This window comes from Mandrillus leucophaeus, unplaced genomic scaffold (assembly GCF_000951045.1).
Source record: "Mandrillus leucophaeus isolate KB7577 unplaced genomic scaffold, Mleu.le_1.0 Scaffold1491, whole genome shotgun sequence".
Lineage (NCBI taxonomy): Eukaryota > Metazoa > Chordata > Mammalia > Primates > Cercopithecidae > Mandrillus > Mandrillus leucophaeus.
In genome coordinates, this window is record NW_012101467.1 from 57568 (window position 1) to 80072 (window position 22505).

At 40.3% G+C, this 22505-nt stretch overlaps 2 protein-coding genes across 3 annotated transcripts in view; one reads left to right on the forward strand and one right to left on the reverse strand.

Annotated features, from left to right (window-relative positions):
• Nucleotides 1–12264, reverse strand: part of MTRR (5-methyltetrahydrofolate-homocysteine methyltransferase reductase) — a 31110-nt gene extending 18846 nt beyond the window's left edge. The window contains exons 1-5 of one of the 2 annotated variants that reach the window (XM_011974824.1): nucleotides 12179–12264; nucleotides 10449–10602; nucleotides 7854–8007; nucleotides 6003–6120; nucleotides 3046–3424 (exon numbers count right to left, since the gene is read on the reverse strand). In XM_011974824.1, coding sequence (XP_011830214.1) covers nucleotides 3046–3424; nucleotides 6003–6120; nucleotides 7854–8007; nucleotides 10449–10602; nucleotides 12179–12213 — 840 coding nt within the window. In that variant the 5' untranslated portion in view covers nucleotides 12214–12264. Of the gene's footprint in view, nucleotides 1–3045; nucleotides 3425–6002; nucleotides 6121–7853; nucleotides 8008–10448; nucleotides 10603–12152 lie in introns of both variants that reach the window. The other variant, XM_011974825.1, reaches the window with a different exon arrangement.
• An 86-nt stretch (nucleotides 12265–12350) lies between these two features.
• Nucleotides 12351–22175, forward strand: FASTKD3 (FAST kinase domains 3). The gene is made up of 7 exons (XM_011974826.1): nucleotides 12351–12409; nucleotides 13252–14707; nucleotides 15362–15447; nucleotides 18353–18527; nucleotides 19691–19760; nucleotides 20077–20191; nucleotides 21795–22175. The coding sequence occupies exons 2-7, from the start codon at nucleotides 13276–13278 to the stop codon at nucleotides 21888–21890; spliced, it is 1974 nt and encodes a 657-aa protein (XP_011830216.1). The 5' UTR covers nucleotides 12351–12409; nucleotides 13252–13275; the 3' UTR covers nucleotides 21891–22175.
• The last annotated feature ends 330 nt before the right edge of the window (nucleotides 22176–22505 follow it).

Sequence of the window (22505 nt, forward strand, 5' to 3'; positions counted from 1 at the left end):
TGTGCCCCCACTACCACACCCCATCCCCTCTCCTGGTTGCTAGACCAATAACTGGGGTTGTTGCGACACACTCAGCCACTAAAGCACTGGGCCAGTTAAGGAAGGTAAGGGCCTAACCCCTAAGAAAGTACAGGACAGAGCACTATGCCCCCACAGGAGCCAGGAGAGTATGCACACGACAAGACAGCTGAGGTCCTAAACTGAGGAGGGCAAAACACAGATGCAAAAAATGAGCAGCTCAAAAAGGCACTGGATCAATCCTTACAATGAAAAAAAATCAAGGAGACATGTAAAGGGAGCTGTAGGCAGCTGCTCCAATAAAAACGACCCTTTGCCCTGTTTCCAGACCAGCAACCCACTGACTGTAGGAGAGAACAGGTCCCTAGGAGGAGGGACTGTGCGACACTAGAGAAACTGTACTTGGCAATGGCTTCTGCAGTCCTTCTCCCAAAGGGGAAATGGACACTGGGCTAAGGGGAATGTGCAGGCATTCCAGGGTCTGTGAAGAGGAGGTTCAAATGAATGTTGTTACCCAGGGACCCAAAGCATCAGCACAGCTCGTCTGTGACAGCAAGGCACATGGGGGGCAGGCGGTAAATGGAGTCCTGGCCCAGGACCCCCAGTGGCCACTCAGCAGCTGGCACAGGGCAACACCGAATTCTTGGCCTCTGACATAAGATCTATCATCATGGGGAAGGCCAAGAAGAAGTCTCTGAATTTGACGCCATCCTCCTCCCTAAACACCGAGATAGAACAAGAGAAACAAAATAGCATCCTGAGAGAAATGACATCCTTAAAAAGCTGATGGACACAGGGGATGGTCTCTCATATCTCCATTTAATTCACCAGTTTGACCACTGCAAAAACCACACAAATCCTGGGGGATGACACTGAACTACTGGAAACTCAAACAAGTAACAGGTCCGCTGTAGCCTCTCTGCAAGCTGGTTTTCCTTGACAGAGTAGACTAGCATGGCCTCAGGTACAGGGACAATGATTTCGTCAAAGTGCTCCTTCCCAACCCTATCACTAAAGAGGATCAGAAACAGTTCACTTTGAGTTGGAACAATGTATACATTTACAATTATGCCCCAGGGCTCTCATAAGTCTGCCTGCTGTTATGAGTCTGAATAAATGTGGAACACCTGCAAAGCACCACACTAACCAGCTTACTCTATCAGGGGCATTGTGCTATCAGACTGAATGAGCAACGAGAAGTGGTCAGAATACTGGAGTCCTTGGTAAGACCCATGCCCTATGCAATTTAAGGGCTTGTAGTGTCAGCACAATTTTTAGGGTTCTAACAGTTTGGTGCACGTCAGGACATCCCCTCCCAAGTAAAGGCCACACTAGTGCACCTTGTACCTCACTTCTCCTAGAGAGAAGCAGAATCACTGCTAAGCGTCTTTAGGATCTGTGGATAGCACATCCCATACCTGAGAGGACTGCTGAGACCCAAATACCAGGTGACAGAAAAGGTCACCAGCTTTGCGTGGGGCCCAGAGGAGGAGAGGGCTCTACAGCAGGTGCAAGTGACGGTGCCTGTTAACAGGTCCTGCCGCTCTACCACACAACCCAGAAGACCCTCTGGTGATAAGAGGTAACACTTCCGCATGGGAGAAAGGTGCCACACGGGGCTGACTGAGGCCTCTGTTGAGACTGCATCGCAGCTCAGCTTCTCACTGTGCCAAATCCTGCTTCCAACCCCTCTGTGCCTCAAGGCGATGGTCCCAAGAGGATGCCTACAAAACATTCTTTTCTTTCCCAAGTCTTTACTCTCTCAGTATATTATTTCATATTTATATTGTCTCCCTTCAATACTTCAGATTTGTTAAATCTTTTAACTACATTATTTACAACTCAAGTCTATTTAATGACACTTTCTATTAAGAAAAAACCTAGAAACCGTTTTTTTTTTTTTTTTGAGACAGAGTCTCACTCCATCGCCCAGGCTAGAGTGCGATAGTGCGATCTCGGCTCACTGCAATCTCCGCCTCCTGGAAAAAACCCACAAACTCTTAACAGATCTTCCTCCTAACTTAAAACTCCTAGTCAGATGAATGAGTACTCTCTATCCCCACTGGCATGAACTGATTCTGTCTCTGGTGCATCACTGTACTCTGCTCCCACCAGTCCAGGCATATGTTGTCTGTTCCCAAACCAGACTGAGATACACTTATTGCAATTATCTCACTAAACAATTCACAAAATAATGAAGTACAAGTGCAAAAACAATAGCCCACAGTTGTTTATACACAAAATCATACTTGTATGAAAGTTTTAGAAAGACACTATAAAAGATGCTAAAAAAAATTGCTATCATATGAGGTGTCTACAAATAGTGCTAATATACAAGACGGATGCTGCATCCAAATTATTTCTTAAATGTCTACATCTGTCTTCATTAAAAAACGAGAACAAGACACTAAAACTGGCAATAACTGCAGTAAGGCTGTGGTTTTTGTAAGAAAAGTCCATGTGGAACTCTCAACAGCCACTCAACAGAAAGAGGACTTAGCTCTGGAAACTTATTTTAAGCAGGTTAGAAAAAACTTCAGGGTACCATACACTGACTATGGCGAGAAATTAGCTATCATGCAACGTGATACTCAACTAACTGCCCATACAACTTACCTCTGTTTGACTCATCTAAAATGACAAACCAAGTTGTTAGTTCTCCAAAATAATGACGAAACTGAGTTCTTAACTATTTACTTCTTCAAATACAGAAATAATAATACAAGACCTTTTGTAATACGTGGGTGGGAAAACTTTTACTGGAAGGGGCCAAATGCCTTAGGCTTTGCAGGCCCCTGTGGTCACCATTAACTCTGCCATTGTAGCTCAGAAGTTGTCACAGACACTACCTAAATGAATAGGCATGGCTGTGTTCCAGTGAAATCTATTTACAAAAGAAAGGTGCTGGGCCACATTTGGCCAGTGAGCCATAGTTTGTTGACCTCTCTTCTAATGTAATAATTTAAAAGCCCAAAGCAAACATTGATGATTAAAAAGCATCCACAGCATAAAGAAAAACTTGCTTACCTGGCCAAGAGACTCCTGCAGATGTACCTGCAAATATTCTGGGGGTAAAGCAGGAACATTCAGAGAGGCTTGTGAGAGTGGGGGTACCGAACGGGTAAGTGAGGACTCAAAGTCTTCAATTAAAACATTGGATTGGTTGCTGTTCACTGCATTTTGCTTCAAAACCTCAGAATCCTTTCTTCCTGAATCATCGAATCTCAGAAGCTCGACTTGTGATTCAATGTGTAGCAACTCTGACTTCACAAGGTCTGTCCTCGAGGACGCAGGTGACGCCACCGGGGCTGTGCCACTTATCTCCTCTTGTCCTCTGCTTGACCTAAAATGCTCTCTGAGGGCCGGCCAGAGTCCAGCAATCCATGGCTCAACCACAAGTTCTAAACTGGACAGTAAAAGCAAAGGAAAAACAAAACAAATGCCTAAGTTCTCCATCTGAATGCAGAACAGGATAATGACCGTCTGTCCATTTGGCAAAGTATGCACTTGTTAGAAACACTATGAAGACCATTCGGAGTACAAAAAATGCTTCATGATTAAGTTTTAAAAAGCAGGATATATTATGTGTTCATTAGCACTGCAGCTGAAAACATGAGCATGTATAAAGGTAAAAGAAATGAAGAGGGACAGGAAGATATTCTAGTAATAAGAGGATAGGAATAGAATTCCTCTTAACGTCCCAGAATTGGTAAACTTTATCTTAAGAAGATGTAATTTTAAATAGGCATACTAATGCTAACAGAACTTAACCAAAACAAGCCCACCATAATGCCGCAAATGCTCATTCCATCAATCAAATGCACTTTTTTTTTCTGCCTAGCCGATTTACTGATCTTTTCCCTACAGATTAAAATATCACCAAGAAATCACTACAGATTAATGCCAAGTCCTTGGACTAAATAAAGCCTTTCTCTCAGTCCTGAACTATTTTATTTATTTATTTATTTATTTTTATTTTAGTAAAATTCCCAGGGAAGCTGACAACAGGAGAAAAAAAAAAGCAACCATCCTTTGGGAAAGTTGAATTCATCATAAACAGATTGTTTTAAATGTGGCAGTCCACCTACTATTAACAAATGATGATAACAACAGCCATTCCCTGAACAGAGAAGTAGAGTCAGTGATAAGACAGTGTCAGGGCTGTGGAAATAACACCACTTTCAATCACAACTGAAAGGAGGTCCGATTAAATTCTAATTCCTAAAGCGAAATGAGTATTAAGAGGACGCACATTTCAGGCCCGTGTCTCATCATGACTCAGGCTGTCATTTCACTGTGCTCGGTAAGTGCTCATGTAGTACACTGCTTAAAATGTGGTTATATATTAGATCTGCCCTGAGGAGCCTTTGTGAAAACAAGTTTATAAAATTACAGGTTCAATAATAACAGCTACATTTAAAATATCACTTTCATAACTGAGAAATATTAAGGTGATAATATGCGTAACCATGAAGAGAGCTAACGTTCACTAAGTGTTTACTACATGATGACAGGCACTCTTCTAAGAGGACAACATGTATTAATCCGTTTGATCCTACCACGAAGCTTACACAGTAAATAGATTACTGTTATTTATTGCATACAGGCAAAAACCAAGGAACAAAAAGCTTAAGTAATTTGACCAAGTTCTCAGCCGGGAAGTGGGGGATCAAGGATTTGAACCCAGGTATTGGACTCATGCGTGCATTCGTAACCCCATTTAGTGTGGTGGTATGTACATCAAGCAAGAATGTCTTGAAAATATCTTTGTTTCAGAAAAAGGAAAAATTGAAGTAAGGTAGTTAGGTTGAAAAATCCAAGCAGTGTAGTCTACTGAAACATACAGTCAAGCATTTGAATACTGACACCAATAAATCAACAGAGAAAATGAAAGCCTTTGAAGAGAAGTGAAATACAGATGAGTGATGGGCCTAATGGTAATGGATGACACAAGCTTTACATTAACAGTTAAACACAGCCCACACAAGACTGAGCATTTAATGTCAATGAGCTTCTGGCAAAAGACAACTCAACATAAAGGTACAGAGCTAAAAGTGAATTCGCAAAGAAATGTCACAAAGCTTTGTCACAATCAGGAACAATATGTGTACTGGGGATGTGGAAAAAACCCACAGCATCACAGCTGAAGGGAAAGATGGAAGAAGTGGGCACGAGGGTGAGTTCGGCAGAAATAGAGTATGCCGAAAAGCAAGACATTTGCTGAATTTGTCATTTTCTCATAAACAGATTATTCAGTAACATAGTGAGAGAAAATTAAATTAATACATGGACCTAGTAGAAAAAAATCAAGGGTGTGTGCTATTATCTGGCTAAAATAGTTAAAGGCTAAGTAAGTTATAGGACAGTATCTGTAAGACCACTGAATAAACACATCAGGATGATTTGAAAGGTGCCACACTGGGTGAAATACTGACTTGTAAAAACAATAATAAAAGTAATGAAAAGATAAAGCATGTGTCTGTAAACGTTTGATTGGCATGGTGGCAAATGGCCGTTCAGAGGGTAAGAGCACGCCAAGCAATGCAGCCTACAGTGCAGGCCCACAGACCCACGCTCTCTAACGGCGAAGCGTGGCTCACCAGGCTCCCTCCATGTAAAGAGCCCAATCCAAAGGCTCCGTGTGCACGGCAAGGAGAATGGCATGCACGATTCAAGTTGCTAAAGAACAAGCTGATTTCTGCAAATACCTACACTGTTTAAAATAAAGATAACTGTACTGGGGTACCTTTTCTAACTCTTGCCATTAGCACACACTGAGAAGGATAAGACAGACACAAAAGAAAATCAGCAAAACAGGTAAATCAAGCTCTGGCCGACCCTCTTGGGTCCCAAAGCTAAAAAAGCTAACAAAAGTAAAACATGAGGAAAAGTTCAGTGTTAAATGAAAAGCCAACACGTTTTATAAATGAACTTTCATCATGCACAGAGGGCTTATTGGAATAAACAGAGAACACTGCCCTTACCCTACACAGTCATCTGCATGTCCAGTGTCATAGAAATGCTGGGCTCCAAGCTCTTGAAGTCGTTTATCAATTATTTTCCCCCCATTGCAAAAGTAGGTGTATTCTGAATCACCGAGACCTAAAGAACCCGAATACATGATTAATGCACAATAAGGTTTAAATTTAAGGACATAAAGAATAGGTAAATAAAATATCTAAAATAATACTATTCCATGCTCTTTTGAATGGAGTAATAATGCACAGCCTCACATTTTATTCTCCTTGAGTAATATTATGCATGCAGGCAGTTTTCTTCTATTTTACAATATAAAAGTACCAGATACAATGAAACAAATTACTTATTGGCCACTGGTGAAAGAAAAGGTTTCACATTTTCATCTCCTTGACTATGTATAAAAATATAGAAATCTTAAAACAAGGATCAGACAGGTTGCAAAACCACAGTATCTGTTCCCTGTACGTTTTTTCTGATACTGAGCAGGGGTCAGCCAACCACAGCTTCTGGGCCGAATACCACCCACCGCCTTTCTTTGTAAATAAAGTTTTATTAGAAGACAGTCAAGTCCATTTGTGTACATATTATTTATAACAGCAAGAGTTGAGTAGGCCTGCAAAGCCTAAAATATTTACTATCTGGCCCTTTATAGATAGAGTTTGCTGACTCCTGATATAGAAAGGTACACCTGCCATATAAATAACCACAATAATGATGTGCTATAAATGTTTCTGTGTTGGGGAAATTAAGAATTGCTTCTATGTCTCATGGTTAAAAAAAAAAAAAAAAAAAAAAGCTTCAATTCCTCAGCTGAGTAGTCACCTCCATGTTCTTTCTCTACAAAAGGGTGAGAAATCAGTGGTTCCACGCTTGGGCCTAACATTGACTAGAACAATGGGATAGGCTTCTGCTCCTGTCTTTTCTGGATTTTTAAACAAGTACATGTTCTCTCTCTGAAAATACAGAAAGTACAAAAACTTGAGGTAAAAACAATTATAAATACTGTGAAATACTCTCTTGAACATGTTATATATGACAGATCATTGCCAGAGTTACAATCTCAAATTTCTAATCAGTTATTTATTATACTCAATCCATCCTTTCCAGATATCCTCTCCAAAAAAATAATCCTCAAAAAAAAAAAACCAATATAGGTCACAAGTCAGGAATGCGGACCCTCAATTCCCCTCTGGTATCATATTGTGCTGATCTGGTCCTTCTGATCCTTTAATATTTTTAAACTATGGTTCACAGAGTCCTAGGTCAGTTTTTCTTAACCTGGGAAACACATTAGAATCACCTGGGAGCTTTTAAAAATAACGATGCCAGGGCCCTACCTTGGAATAATTACATCAGAATCACTGGAGCTGGGCGTAAGTCATAGAATTTAATAAAAACTCCCCTAGCTAATCCTGATGTGTAGCTGAGGAATGAAAATCATTCATTCTGGGAGAATTGTTCTTAGAGAAGTTATCAAAATCATTGGGAGTGTTTTGTTTTGCTTTGCTTTTCTAAACAGAGGAATGGCCTGAGAAGTTGCGTCTTCAACGACTGTTTCAGTAGGTTTAGGATGAGGCCCAGCCACTGCTACACTGAAAATGTTTCATGGTTGCATCTGAGGTGCACCCTTAATTAAAATGCTACTCAAGAGGTTCTGCAGAGGTGTGGCTCTGAGTTCAGCCTGGGCAAGATTCAGAAAAGGTAGCACATTACATACATTTATATATACATACATATAATATTTACATAAAAAGGACAAAACCTCTATGATCACACTTCATAGTTCCGAAAGATAATTCAGATACCAGAGATAACAACAGTATACTATATTAAGATCAGAAGAGAGAGTCCATTACCCAGTAACCCATACCGCAGGTGAGCAAAGAAATCAACCGGCAGTGTTTGGTTCTGTATTTCCTTAACAAACTTGCGGGCTGTGTCGGGTGGGTCTCCGGTGCCCGTGGTAGAAACCACAACAACAAGAGGAGCTGTTTCGGTTTTTAGATCATACTACAAAACAAGGATATCAAGTCAGGGACCTAACACTGCATGCAGTTTTGATTTAACACAGCAGCAAAGCAATCAGCTTAGTTTCCTGTCTTGTATTTCAATTTTCCTCCTTGCCAGGTTTTTTGAGATGACCAGTCCAGTGACTACATGCTCTCAGCTTAATCAAGTTGCCTAACGCAGGATGTCATTCAAGGAAACCATGCGTCTGTTTTGTTGATGCTCATCATGAAGTTGGGGGATTAACATGTCTTTCTCTTCATGTGGTGTATGAGAGTCAGGGACCAGAAAGGCACAGAAAAGACCCATCCCAGGTTTCCATCTAGTCTGGTCCTTCATTTTCAGAAAAATCAGAGGAAATAGGATATAGTCAACTCTTTGCCACCGAGTCATGGGCCAAACATTAACATGAGCTCTGATCTGCAAGGCAAATCAGCACTGCTAAGAGCCAAAATGAGGCACCGTGATGAGCTGCCAAGGAGGAACAGCAGCTAAATGGGTGGAAACGTCTTTTCATAAGAAAGTAAAAAAAAAAAAGCAAGGAAAGAGGTGTTAAAATGGGATGGGGAGACTCGAAGTAAAGAGAACTGATACATAAGCACTCAGGATTAGAATGGCAAGACAAGCAACAAGTAGAATACTGTGGTAAAGAAAGACAGCAATAAAAACACCACAGCTCTGAGATCTTCAGCAAAATATAAAACCAGCCATGTGTACTGCATGTGACACTAAGGCAGAGGGACAACAGGGCATTTTAAAACTGGGAAATTAAAAGTGTCACTCCTTCTAAATCAGGGAGCTGGCTATCAAGAACCGCTCCTCATTCCCTCAGGTTTCCCAAGAGCTGAGAATATCATTAGCTATAAGCTGAGCTATAAACTGTTACAAATCAAGTGTATTCTTATACTCACGTAAGTTTAAATATTTCAAATAGAGCACTTCACTGTCTTAACTCTGAGAATATCATTAGCTATAAGCTGAGCTATAAACTCTTACAAATCAAGTTTCTTCTCATTCTCGTGTAAATTTAAATATTTCAAACAGAGCACTTCCTTGTCTTACTTATAAGGACTCCACAAGCTCTACTGCCCATGAACACCATCTAATTTGGCTCCAAATAATTCACCTTCTTTTTCTTGCTGATAAAAGAGGTAATGACTTGAGCTAACTTTTTACCAAGGCATTTAATGCTTCCAAGACGCTATATAAGTTGTGTGTTAAACTCTGCATACAGAGTTTGTATAAGTCATCTTGAAAAGGACTATGTGAACTAGGAAGGAGATTAGATTATGAACAGCTAGAGGAAACCATCAGCCAGGGAGGACAACTTGGTGTTAAAAAAAAAAAAAAAATTCACCATTCATCTGACTGACAAAACACCTGCTGATCACCTTACTGAGGTCAACCACAAGGGGCCAAATCAGGACTAGTTTTATGATGTTGATGGCTTTGGTTTTGTCCAAAGTAACAGATGCAGGTATTTCATCATGTGGCACTGCAATGTGAACTGAAGTTATTGCAGAATGGCAGAGTCGGCTGACTGGCGGTCCTCTCCAGGAAACTCCCTTTTCTCTGGTGGCCAGAGTCACCACGGCAGGGCTGCATAAAGGAACTAGGTGAGTCTCCTTCCATGAGCTGGGTTTATAATTCACTTGAGCTGCACACAGTCTAGTGTTCAGAACTAGAGTCTCAGGAAAGGCCAGAGGGGGTTGTGCACTTGAGTGAGACAGCACTGGCAGGGCCGTCTCTGAAGTGTTGAAGTGAACTTTAACCGCTTAGCGGCTGGCAAATCACCTTGTGGTATAAAGCCCCTGCCAACTGCTATCACCTGAATTGTCTGAAATAGTATAATCTGGAGGCAGCAAACTAAATAAAAGAACACAAGATTGTAAAGTTGCAAATACCCTAAGGTAGGAACTTCTGCAGAGACCGAACGTAAACAACTAGTCCCTGAGGAAGCAGCCGAGTGTTTTCCAGATCCTTACACTACTACTTTAAATTCTATTTCACAAAAGAATCTAAGTGGTCCTTGATCAGGAGGAACTCTAACACGAATGGCAAGGCCTTTCTTTTGGGGAAAAAAATGGGGCACTGAGATTCAACAGACGGAAAGTACACCTGAGCAAGCAAACACACATCTCACTTGTTCTCACAGCCACCCTGTGAAATAGACACAGCATATGCTACTTCTGTCATTTACAGTTAAGGAGTTGTTACTTGTTTCAATTTTTGAGACCATTTAGTCTAATTCAACTGCACACTTCTACATTAAAAAAAAAAAAATGCTGGTGATATCTTACCATACCACTGAACAAAAAAATTTCTGTTAAAAAACAAGGACTATCTGGTGGTATTTAGTGTCCTTTATTGTTTCATAAACATCACTTCCCAACCAAAATTCTTCAAAGCGCAAAACGGTAAAAATCCATTGTAACAGCTCTAACCTTACTGGATTCACTAATACAGTGCAGATCTGCAGAAAATCCATGGACCACAGCTTGCTCACATATTTCTTCCGCGATGGCCTTTGCCTGTCCCTGCTGTGTAGCATATAGTAACAGAAACCTCCTCATCACTTCAAGGCATGTAACAGTGAAACTGAAAAATGGGGGAAAAAAGAGAGATCCTGTTTTTAATGAAATAGTAACAACCTAAAGGTATTGATTCTCCCTCAATCTTTAAGAAACAATGCAACAATACCCAAACGTAGTATGTAATAGCCTTTTCTAAATTTGTTTTTAGCACTAATCTTAAATGAGCCTAAATAAGAATTCATCGAATTAAGGAGAGTGTAGGAATGAAACTCTAATTCCATGGCTCAGAAATCAGACTATCAGCTCGGAACTACTTGGGCCTGAATCTGTGGTTCCTAAGTGCAACCCTGTAGGCAAGCTCCCCAAATGACCTGTACCACAGCTCCTCTATCCTAAAAATGACACTATTACCACCTACCTGAAAAAGGATGTGGCACAAAAAAAGAACCTGAACAAAACTTGAGGCACAGTATCATTCCCAACAGTCTTAAATATCTTTTGCTGTCCTCTTTTTTAAAAAATATAAAAGCAAAAATTATATTAAAATGATAGGATTCTTGGTTCCTACTTGATCCTAATGCTAAACAAAGTAATCACAGTACTAAAGGTAACTGAAGCACATCAGTTACCTTTTTTGTTTTTAATGGAAATCAAAAATATGTGAGTGTATGCGTATATTACATACAGGTGCATATAAAGAAAAAATATTTCCAATCCACTTAAAATATTTTACAAACACGATTTTCCTGAAGAGATAAGCAGTAGTAAAACAAACGACACTCACAGATTTTTTTTTCCATACTCATCTAATGGCTAAAACTGGTGGGCTGTCAATTTGTGGAGACAGATTTAAACTGAAACCCAAACCAAAATACTGGCTTTTGGTGAATGAACCGCCCAGAACGGCTCTGGCACAAAACAGGTACTCGACAAGTTATCTGAAAAAGTAAATAAACAATATGAAAACACTACACATTTACAGCTCACAGAAAACGGTGGAAACGATCATGAAAATCTTACTACAGCTAAAATTTCTATCACTTCCCATGAAACACACACATCCTGAGGACTTCCCAGGATCAACCAACCCCTCAGCCCTGCTACTGCCCCACAACCCGGCACCACGTTCCCACGACTCTCAAAGGAGGCCCGAACCCCAGCAGCCCCAGGGGCGGCGCGGAGGCGGTGGGCAGAGCTCACTGCCGCGTCCCGCCAGGTGGGCGCTCGGAAAATCCCCGGTACCCCGGAGCGCGCCGCCCCAACCCGACAAGTTCCCCCGTTCCCCGCGTCCCCGAGTGCGGTTTCCCTAGTCCTAGAAACTGCCTGGAACCAAAGGCAAAACAGGCGGAGAGGCCCCACACCACCCAGGAGCCCCCGCGCGCAGAGATCGACGCCAATCTCCGGGACGCGCTTCCGGGGAAACCAAGGCCAAGGCCAAGCCCGAGCCCGAGGCCGAGCCCGCCCCCGCGGCGACCCCCGGAGCTCGAGGGGCGTGGGAACCATGGGCGCAAGCCGGCTGCCTCCCCCCGCTCCCCGGCCCGGGCCGCCTCTCCCTCGGGATTAGTGCGGGGCCAGCGGCCAGAATCCGGAAACCGTAGCCACCAGCGCTTTTACCTGCGCCGCGCCAGCCGAGGACACACCTGCACAGCGCGACTTCCACCAACGCTGCGCCCATGCGCACTGCCGTAGTGCCCAGGCTCCGTACCTAGGACCAATAGGAAGTTCCGAAGGGGACCTGGGCCAATCACATTGCGCGGCTGTGAGTCGTGCTCCCGCCCCGCCCCGCCCCGCCCCGCCCCGCGTTTACTACGGAGGCCCACGACGCCCAGGCGCTTCCGCAGCCACCCGGAGTGATTGGCGGGCGGAGGGCGGTAGGTGTCCACGCGAACTCTCCGGCTGGGTGTCACAGACCTTATCGGCTTTCTCCTCAGGCTGCGCCGCCCTACCCGTGTCTCAGCGCAGGTCCCCGGGGCGCCGAGTTTTGGGGGTGCTCGGCCCGCGGGTCCCTTTCATTCCTAGGAAGACGCGCCCCGGGACATCACGCATGTCTGTCCTGCACACTCGTGTTCCCAAATCCTCCCGCGGCGTCTTGAGATCTGGACTGGCCGCCACACCTTCTCCCTTCATTGGTCTATGTTGTGCTTTTTCTTTTCCTACTTTGTTTCCATTGCCGACGTAGACCCTTTCCCTCAACCCTGTCTCCTGACACCGAGGGGAAACCAACAGCTTAGGGCCTTTCCAGCGCGTTTTTACTCTTGCCTTGCTCTAACCTCGCGTAATTTCATCCACTTTACCTATTCTTTGTTTGATTTCTATTCAAATGCAATTTCTCCCTTCAACCAACATTTAAGGGCCACCCTTAAGAGCTACATTGCCTGAGTTTGAACCTTAGCTCTGCCACTTAACCACCTGCATAAACTGGGCAAAGTAACTTTGCTCTTCAACTTCTACCTCATGTAAAATGATGGTAAAGGTACTTAATCTGTGTAAGTTAATAGAAAGTGTTTAGCAAGTAGTAACGATTGTTATTGTTGGATGTCAGCCATTTTTCTAATTCTAGGATGCAGAGACCTTGCTCCGCTGGTGTTTATGTGTTATCCATCCTTTTTTTTTTTTTTTTTCCCCTGGTACTCGTTTGTAGTTTCAACATTGATGTTGGGTCAGTCATGTTCTCAATGTATTTAACCTTGTCTTTTTAAATGTTTTAATTTAGTTATCAAATTGAGAATCTGATGGCATGGCATTAATCACCTTGAGGAAGAACCTTTATCGTTTATCTGATTTTCGGATGCATGGAGCTGCTTTGAAAAGTCAACCTCTAAATCATGTTCACAAGGTAGTCAAGGAGCGCCTGTGCCCTTGGTTCTGTTCACGACAACCTGAGCCTTTCAGGATCAGGTTCCATCATGCCCATTGTAAAAAGTTTAATTCGAAAAATGGAAATGACCTTCGTCCACTCAGTGGGCCAGTATTCTCTCAAATATCTGACTGGGTCAGGCTTGAACAAAATGTTAAAAATGGGGAGAGTCAGACGTTTTACAAGAGACTGAGCAACTTGACTTCATCAGAAGAAGTGCTAAGTTTTATAAGCACGATGGAAACCCTGCCTGACACTATGGCAGCAGGAGCTTTACAACGAATTTGTGAAGTGGAAAAAAAGGATGGTGATCAAGGGTTGCCAAAAGAAATACTGGAGAATAGCATCTTTCAAGCTTTATGCTTTCAGTTGGAAAAGGAACCCTCACAGCTGTCAAACACTACTTTGGTGACTGCTTTGCAAGCTCTGATTCTGTTGCATGTGGATCCTCAAAGTAGCCTGTTACTGAACCTGGTGGCAGAATGCCAAAATCGTCTCAAAAAAGGTGGCCTGGAAGTTCGCAATCTTTGTATTCTTGGGGAGAGTCTGATTAGACTGCACAGTTCGGGTTGCGTGACACTAGAACTGATTATAAATCAACTGCAAGGTGAAAAATTGGAAACATTTACCCCAGAGGATATTGTGGCCCTTTATAGAATCTTGCAGGCATGTGCTGAAAAAGTGGATGAACGCCAAACATTTTTAAATAAGATAAACAACTTTTCCCTTTCAATAGTTTCCAACCTGAGTCCTAAATTGATTAGCCAAATGCTCACTGCCCTGGTGGTTCTTGATCAAAGTCAAGCATTTCCTCTGATTATAAAATTGGGCAGATATGTCGTGAGGCATGTCCCACATTTCACTAACGAGGAGCTTAGGAGAGTCTTGGAGGCGTTCTTGTATTTTGGGTACCATGACAGATTTTTTACAAAAGCCCTAGAGAATCGTGTAGCTGTGGTGTGCCTCACGTTGGATCCTGAAGTTGTCTGTGGAGTCATGGAGTACTGCAGTAGAAAACGGATTCTTTCAAAACCCATCCTCAATGCAGTGGCAGAAACTTTTGTTTGCCAATCAGAAAAATTTTCACCTAGTCAGATTTCTGCATTAATGGAACCATTTGGGAAACTCAATTATTTGCCACCAAATGCCTCTGCTTTATTTAGAAAGCTGGAAAATGTGCTATTCACTCATTTCGATTATTTTCCACCTGAAACATTATTGAAACTTCTTCATTCATGTTCACTGAATGAATGCCATCCAGTCAACTTTATGGCAAAAATATTCAACCCTTTTTTCCTTCAACGGCTGCAAGGTGAGTTGGTTATAAATTCTGACAGCTGGAAAAAGTTAACGTTTGAATTGGCAGTGGTTTCAAGTCACATATAAAGGCAGTGTGTTGCCTTTAGTTTTTCTTCCATAGTGATCTGAAGATGAGACCTGAAGTTGACAGATGCTGGCATAAACACAGAGTTAAAGCATGCTAGGAACTCGTATAAAGGGAGGAAAGCTGTCTCAGATAAACTGACTTTTGCCTTATCTGAGAAATCGCAGCATTCTTAGGCGATATGGTGATGGTAGTGGGAATAGCCACATTAACATGTTAGAACTTCTGATGAGTGAGCAACTGTATCTTTTTTTTTTTTTGAGAGGATGGCATTGTTCATCTCGATTCAAGGCCACTCACATATTTCCGGAATTCCATAGTTAAAGGAAATTTCCACTAATTCTGTGAACATATTTTCTTTCTTTTAATTGTACTCGGTAGCTAGGAGCTGGGTTCTTGGAAGCCAATTTCATTGGTGGCAAGAGGAGGGCAGAATTAATTCTAACAAGTTCATTTCATAGTGTCATTTAAAAGTACAATACTTCTGTCTGGAGTGTGTAAATTGATGTTGAATGTTCATGGTGTTCTTTCATACATACCTCAGTTCAGATGTAACTGTGACTGGGATGCTTTCTGTTTTAGGTGAAGAATCTCGTTTGGACAGATTGAGTCGGGCACGACTGACCCAACTTTTCTTAACCTCAGTCCTAGAATGCCCTTTCTATAAGGTAAAAGCATGAACTGTATGTGGCTTTATTTCCCTATAGGTAGTTTCCTATTAAGTTCCTTTGTTTTTGATCTGTCTCAATAACCTCCTGAAAAAGCAGAATTTCATTTACTTGGAGTTAGTTGCCACCAGATAGGCTTTTCTTTGATAAATTGACCCCATTTTCGTGTTCTTGCTCTTGAAGGAACAATTTCCTGCTGTGTAAGATTTCTTAGGAGGTTTTATCAAGTGCTGCAGGCATGTGAGTTACAGTATTTCTCCATTCTCTCTGAAGGTTTTACAGGGTTTTACTACTAGGTTTACTACTAGGTTTCCCATCGCTGTTTGTTATCAAAGTGTGAATGTCTGGACTGCACAAATACCTAAATTATTTGCAAGTACAGTACATTGTTAAGCCAAGCCAGAAATTTTACTTTTATCTAATAGAGTTTACTTTACCTAGAGTTTGCTCTTCCCATAAAGACCTATAAAGATTTATCCTATTATCTATCACATTCCTTATGTAGAATCAGAAATAGTGCACCAGACTCTAACATTCTCTCTCTGCTTCTCTCTACTTGACTCTGAATCTTAGTTTAGAGTATCTGGTTTTTGAAATAAGGTAATAAGAATGGAAAAATACCCCTTTTTAAAAACAGCTTAGACAGTACTAAGTTATATAAAGATAAGTAACAGTTAATCCCAATCTCTTACCATTTCTAAAGGAATAGTATTAAAAGCAGTTTCTGTGCCCAGATGTATACAGATACATAAATGCTGTCTGTTTTTTTTCTCTTTTCAAGGAATGAGACTGACTAATCAAAGTATACTTTGCTTTTATGCCCAGTAGTATATCATGGCCATCCCTTGAGGCCAGTGCATACAGATCACATGCTTCTTTTTACAAAGACATGATATTTCATGGTGTTTATTCTACTATTCTACTATCGATGCACTTGGAGGATTTTTGCAACTTTTGTCTCTATCAAGAATGCTATAATAAACATTCTTGCAAATCCTGTCATACTAGAGCCTTTTTGTTTTTTTTCATATATAAACTAGATTCCTAAAAATGTGATCACTGGATTAATTTTTGATGGACAATGGCAGAATTTTTTTCCCTAATAGTTACAGATGTCACATTTCACCGGCAATGAATGAAGATGGCCATGTCTCCTCCACTTCTATTGCAGTGTGTTAGTAGTCTCTTTAATTTGTGTTACTCAACTGCATGAAAGAGGGCATCATATATATTTAAGTTGCATATTAATGAGCATTAATGAAGTTTAGCATATTTTCAAATATGTGTTGGCCATTTACATTTCTTTTGAATTGCTTTCTACACCTTAATTTATTTCTGTTGGATGGTTTGTCTTTAAGGACTCATTGTAAAACAGATACTAACTATTGTGAATGTTGTACATATTTTCCCCTGATTTGTACTCTTTCATTACTTTTTAATATTACTTATGATGTATTTTTAAATGTTCTGTAGTCGAATCTGTCTTTTATGACTTTCGAGTTTCCTGTCTAACTTAAGAGCATGAATATTTTACAACATTTAAAAAAATAATATCTTTTAAATTTTATTTAGATCTTTGATCTAAAAGCAAAACTGAATTTTTATTTATTTGCATATGTATTCTAATTAACAAGTAAAAGTTGTATATACTTATTGTGTTTGTGTTGTTTTGAAATATGTATACATTGTCAAATGGCTAAATCAAACCAATTAACGTGCGTATTACCTCCATACCTATCATTTTATTTTGTGGTGAGAATATTTAAAATGTACTCTTGCCGGGCACACTGTCTCATGCCTGTAATCGCAGCACTTTTGGAGGCCAAGGCGGTTGGATGACCTGAGGTCAGGAGTTCAAGACCAGCCCTTGCTAACATGGTGAAACCGTGTCTCTACTAAAAATACGGAAAATTAGCCAGGCGTGGTGGCACACGACTGTAGTCCCAGCTACTCTGGAGGCTGAGGCAGGAGAATCGCTGGAACCCAGGAGGCGGAGGTTGCAGTGAGCCGAGGTCGCATCATTGTACTCCAACCTGGGCAACAAGAGTGAAACTCTGTCTCAAAAAAAAAGAAAAAAAAAAGTACTCTCAGCCATTTGCAAGCATACAATCATTCTTATTAACTATAGTCAGCATGTTGTACCACTTGGAATTTATTAGAGTGTGTAATGGATGACAGAAGTTTAGTTATTTTCCAAATAAATAACCATTTTTCCATCATCGTTTATTATATTGCTATCCTTTTCTTCCTAATTTGGAATGTCACTCATGTCACATTTTCCATTACAGACTGAGTATCCCTTATCCAAAATGCTCCAGACCAGAAGTGTCTCAGCTTTCAGATTTTTTTCACATTTTAAAGTATTCTCATTCTATTTACCAGTTCAGCATCCCTAATTCAAAAATTTGAAATCCACAATGCTTCATGAGCATCTTCTTTAAGCAGCCTGTGTGTGCTCAAAAGGTTTCAGATTTTGGAGCATTTTGGATTTTGGATTTTCAGATTAGAGAAATTAAACCTGTGTTGAAAACTTGAGTTGTGTGTACTTAAGACCCTTGGGACAATTCTTAGTTCTAAAAATGTTTCTTGAGCTGTTAGCATTATTATGTTTCTTCTCACTCCCTCCTCACTCTTTTACCTTCCTTCTTTACTTTTCTTTCTGTTTATAGTAACCAGTGACTACTGTAAAAACACATATAAAAGACATTTTGAACTATTAGACTTGTATTATAACAATAGACGTTTGCATTGTCATTTTGAAAGAGATGCCTGTCCCAATTCCTGGAAAAGTATCATGCCTATAAAGTAGTGTTATATCAAACTTTTGTACCTAGGTAACCTTCAATTTATTCTCAGTTTTTATATCTTATTTTTCTTTCTCATGTTTGTGCTTACGATTTTTTAGGGTCCAAAACTCCTTCACAAATATCAAGTGAAGTCATTTGTTACCCCATGCTGTTCCCTGGAGACCCCTATGGATTCTCAGCTTTATAAATCTGTGAAGATTGGGCTGATTGACCTTTTAGGAGCAAGATTATATTTTGCTCCAAAAGTGTTGACACCCTATTGTTATACAGTAGGTAAGTAGTATAAGGAGTTTTGTTGTTTTAAACCTAAGCATCCTGTTCGACTTTGGAGATACATGGGACTTAAAAGTAATAGAAGGTCTCTGGAAATGCAAAATGGAATGGTCCCTTCCCTGAAGGCAAGTTGAAACAGGTGGTTAGCAGCAGAGCTGTTGCGTCAAGACTGTCTGGGTTTAAGTCACACATATTAGCCACGTATGTCCTGGGCAGAGTATTTAACCTTTTTCTGCTTGCTTCTTCCTCTGTAAAATGATAGTAATAGTGACCTCAAAGACTTATTTAAGCACTAAATAAAATAGTACCTGGAACATAGGAAATGCTCACTAATTGTTAGCTACTACTATAACCTAGGCTTGCGCTGTCCAAATATAGTAGCCACTAGACCATGTGGCTGTTTAAATTTAAGTTATTAAACGTTTAAGAAAATTCAATTCCTCAGTCACATTCCAAGTGCTCGGTAGCCACATGTGGCTCATGGCTGCCAAATTGGACAGCGCCTTTATAATGATTTCCACATCACAGAGATTTCTCCTGGGTGGCACTGACTAGAGACTCCAAGTCCTCTGTCCTTACAGTTCTTCTAACTTGATGAGGAGAAGAAAGCCTTCTCATAAAAGACAGCAGTTCATAGGCTTCAGATGGTCACTTCTCTTCTCTTTACGAAAGGAACTGCAGTTTACCAGAGGGGAAGGACAGAAAAGCCTTCTGTGCTCCCAGACCAGGTGTCTGGGTGCAGCATGCTTTCTTTACTTATCATGGAGGCGCTGCAAGTTGGAATGATGGAAGTTATGAGTTGCATAGATGTCTAACGGCTTAACTCAAGGGTTTTCTTCAGTCTGGATTGAAGGATCTCTGCCACCTGTTATAAGGGGAAAGAGAAAGCATGCATGGTTCTTGTCATACCCCAGATAACTTCAGAACCCATTCTGTGGTTTAGTGTTATTGAGCTTTCTTAATTTAAGGCTGACTTGATTGATCATAAAGCCAATTGAATTAAAATTCTCACCATTGTCTGGTTGTGGTCATTACTTTGCAGCCTTCAGTCCAATTGATCAGTGCAATATGGAAGGAATCAAAGCAAAGCAAAGGAATGAATACAGGAAGATAGTGTTTGTGAGGGTATCACACGAGGAATTTTTCCTTTCTTCTCTTACCAGATGTTGAAATTAAATTAGATGAAGAAGGATTTGTATTGCCATTCACAGTTAATGAAGATATCCATGAAAGGTACAGAAAAATATTGTGTTTTTTGCATTATAAGACTTGTTGAGGCTAATAAGCAGTGGTATCTTTTTCTCAAGAAGGTGAAAGAAATATTGATTCTGGAAATTAAAATACTACATTTCAGAATACTATGTTGGGAAATTCTTTGTAATATTTTATAGGCATTAATATTCATAAGATCAAATTCATGATTCATTTGAAAATAATATTGGCACATAGTAATAGCCAAATCCCAAATAAACTTTGGCAACTAAAATATATAATAAATATTTCAGATTATTTTAAAAATTAAGTTTTTTTCTCCTTTTTTATTTTTCAGGATAGCACTGTGTATTGATGGTCCAAAAAGATTTTGTTCCAATAGCAAACACTTACTGGGACAAGAAGCTATTAAACAAAGACACCTACGCTTACTTGGTTATCAAGTTGTTCAGGTAGAGTTTCACCTATTTTTTTTGTTTCCCAAAAGCAAGTCCTAATTCGAATTTTTTTTCCAGGTTACTGTTAAAAAGTAATCTGAGGCACAGTAAAATTTTAAAGAATTTGATCAAACAGCAGTTATTGAATTGGACAGCGCAAAACCCAAAATGACTTGGGAACACAAGAGGGAGGCTTTTATAGGAAGAATGCAAGTACACAAAGAATCTACTTGACTGGTTACAGTTATATGTTCTTGCTGCCTTGTTTGAACTATTCTGTGGAAGGTTCCTAGTTATATAATTATTAGTTTGTGAGATGCTTCTGACTGGTTGAGCTTAAGCTCTGATTTTCTCCAGTAGAAGCTTTTACAAGAAATAGCCCAAGTTAAATTTTGCTTAACATTTGCACTTTTAAACAAAGTTAAGGTTATTTTCAAGGCCTAACTAGCTTGGTCTGCTCAGGGATTTTTCAGGCACAGGCTCCATTTTAATTTACTTTTACAGTGCTCACTGGTCTGCCAGCCCAGTCAGTGAACCACCGATCTTATGTCTAGTTTAAATCCCAATGTTGGTAATTTGGCTTAAATCTCTTGACTTATATTTTGAAATACAGAATTTTCAGAGCTTTGATTTTTCAAAAGAGGGGCCTACCTATCTTCATTATAAGCTCTGCTTAACTCTACTGTTAGACTTACTCAATTGTTGGAATATATGTTCTGTTTTAATTTCTCCTTGATTTAATAAATAAAAGTGGACAAGATAATCCATTAAAATAAGGAGCTTCACCAACACTTGATATTTAAGACCTTTTAAGTATTTTCACCGTAGATAATATAAGAATGTCTTATGTGAGGGCTCAGCAGTGCATGAGAAGGAGAGCTGCCCTAATTCTCTAAGCTGTCTATACTAGGCAGCACTGTGGTTTCATATCTGCTGACTTTTTTCTCCATCTTGCACATCCCCAGCTGAATATTCCTAAAACTAATCATGCCAGTGTGTACTCAGAAGCCTTCATTGTTTCTTTACTGCTTACAGAATAAAGTAAAAACTTCTCTACATCTTAACATTCAAGACCCTCCATGGCTGGCCTGCAGCCAGGCTCCTGGCACGTGATTACTACCTGGCCCCTCTGCTCCCAGCTGAGCAGGCTCTCTCCTTTGCTGAGCCTCCTGCTGTCTCTCTTCATTCCCTCTTTGTCCCTGCTGCGTCTTCCAGCTCTCTGAATACCTACCTTCCAGCAGTTTGTCGGCATCCCCACCCTCATCTAATGAAATGCCCACTCCCTCTCAGCACTAGATCACCAACCTACAGCTTGTTTTTTATATTTATTGTGTAATTTAACTTGCCACCCAAGGTGTGAGCTCCTGGAGAACAAGAGATCATGTCTGATTCTTATTTACATATTAATTCATCCAATATTTACCAAGCCCCTTCTCAGTGCCAGGCGCTGTTCTAGACACTGGGGATACAAGATGAAGACGCTAGTTGGGATATTTGCCTTTCAGGAGCTTACATTCTGCTGTGGGGAAGCGTGTAAGAAACAAACAAGGTAACCAACAGCCAGAGGAACCTCAGATTTTGAAGGATCTTGACCAGTTTTACTTTTCTACCTTTATAGATCCCCTATTATGAGATTGGGATGCTAAACTCAAGACGTGAATTGGTGGAATATTTACAAAGAAAACTGTTTTCTCAAAACACTGTTCATTGGTGACAAGAACGAATACTGGCTTCAGAACCCAAACAATGAAAGAACTTGCATTTTTATGGAACTCAGTATTAAAAGAAGAATACAATGTGAATTAGCCACTTCGCAGAATATGTTCTAGACTGGTGATCTGGAAGCATCTATAGTTTTCCTTACACTATATATACATTTATTGTGGTAAAATGTAAAATTAATTTTAATTTAATACTAGTGTCACAGATACTTTTTATACATCAAACAAATGATCATGTGCAGTAAAGGAATTCAATGAATAAATGTTATTTTTAAGTATTTTGTCATAGTTGTCTCCTAAATGAAAGTATTTTGCTCTTTAGAGACCTTTTGTTTTCTAACAGATGTAAGGAAGAAATTTTATCTCTATTCTGTGAGTGGAAGTGAGATGTACTGTAAGGAAAAGGAGCAATGAGAAATAGAGTATAGTGCTTTGGATATAAACATAGAATTAGGCAGAAACAATCCTTTAGTTAATAAGATGTATTAGTATGGGAACTTTTTTTAAATAAACATTTAGAGAAATGGAAAAGCAATTTAGGTAGGTTTTTGGGGGAGGTGTTTGGAGGGAGGATCTTCTAAATTGTATATCAAGAATGAATTAAATCA

Coding starts and splice junctions, on each gene's coding strand:
- FASTKD3 (XM_011974826.1), top strand. CDS start 13,276: ATGGCATTAATCACCTTGAGGAAGAACCTTTATCGTTTATCTGATTTT. Junction 15,448..18,352: donor TAGAATGCCCTTTCTATAAG/GTAAAAGCATGA, acceptor ACGATTTTTTAG/GGTCCAAAACTCCTTCACAA. Junction 19,761..20,076: donor AATGAAGATATCCATGAAAG/GTACAGAAAAAT, acceptor TTTATTTTTCAG/GATAGCACTGTGTATTGATG.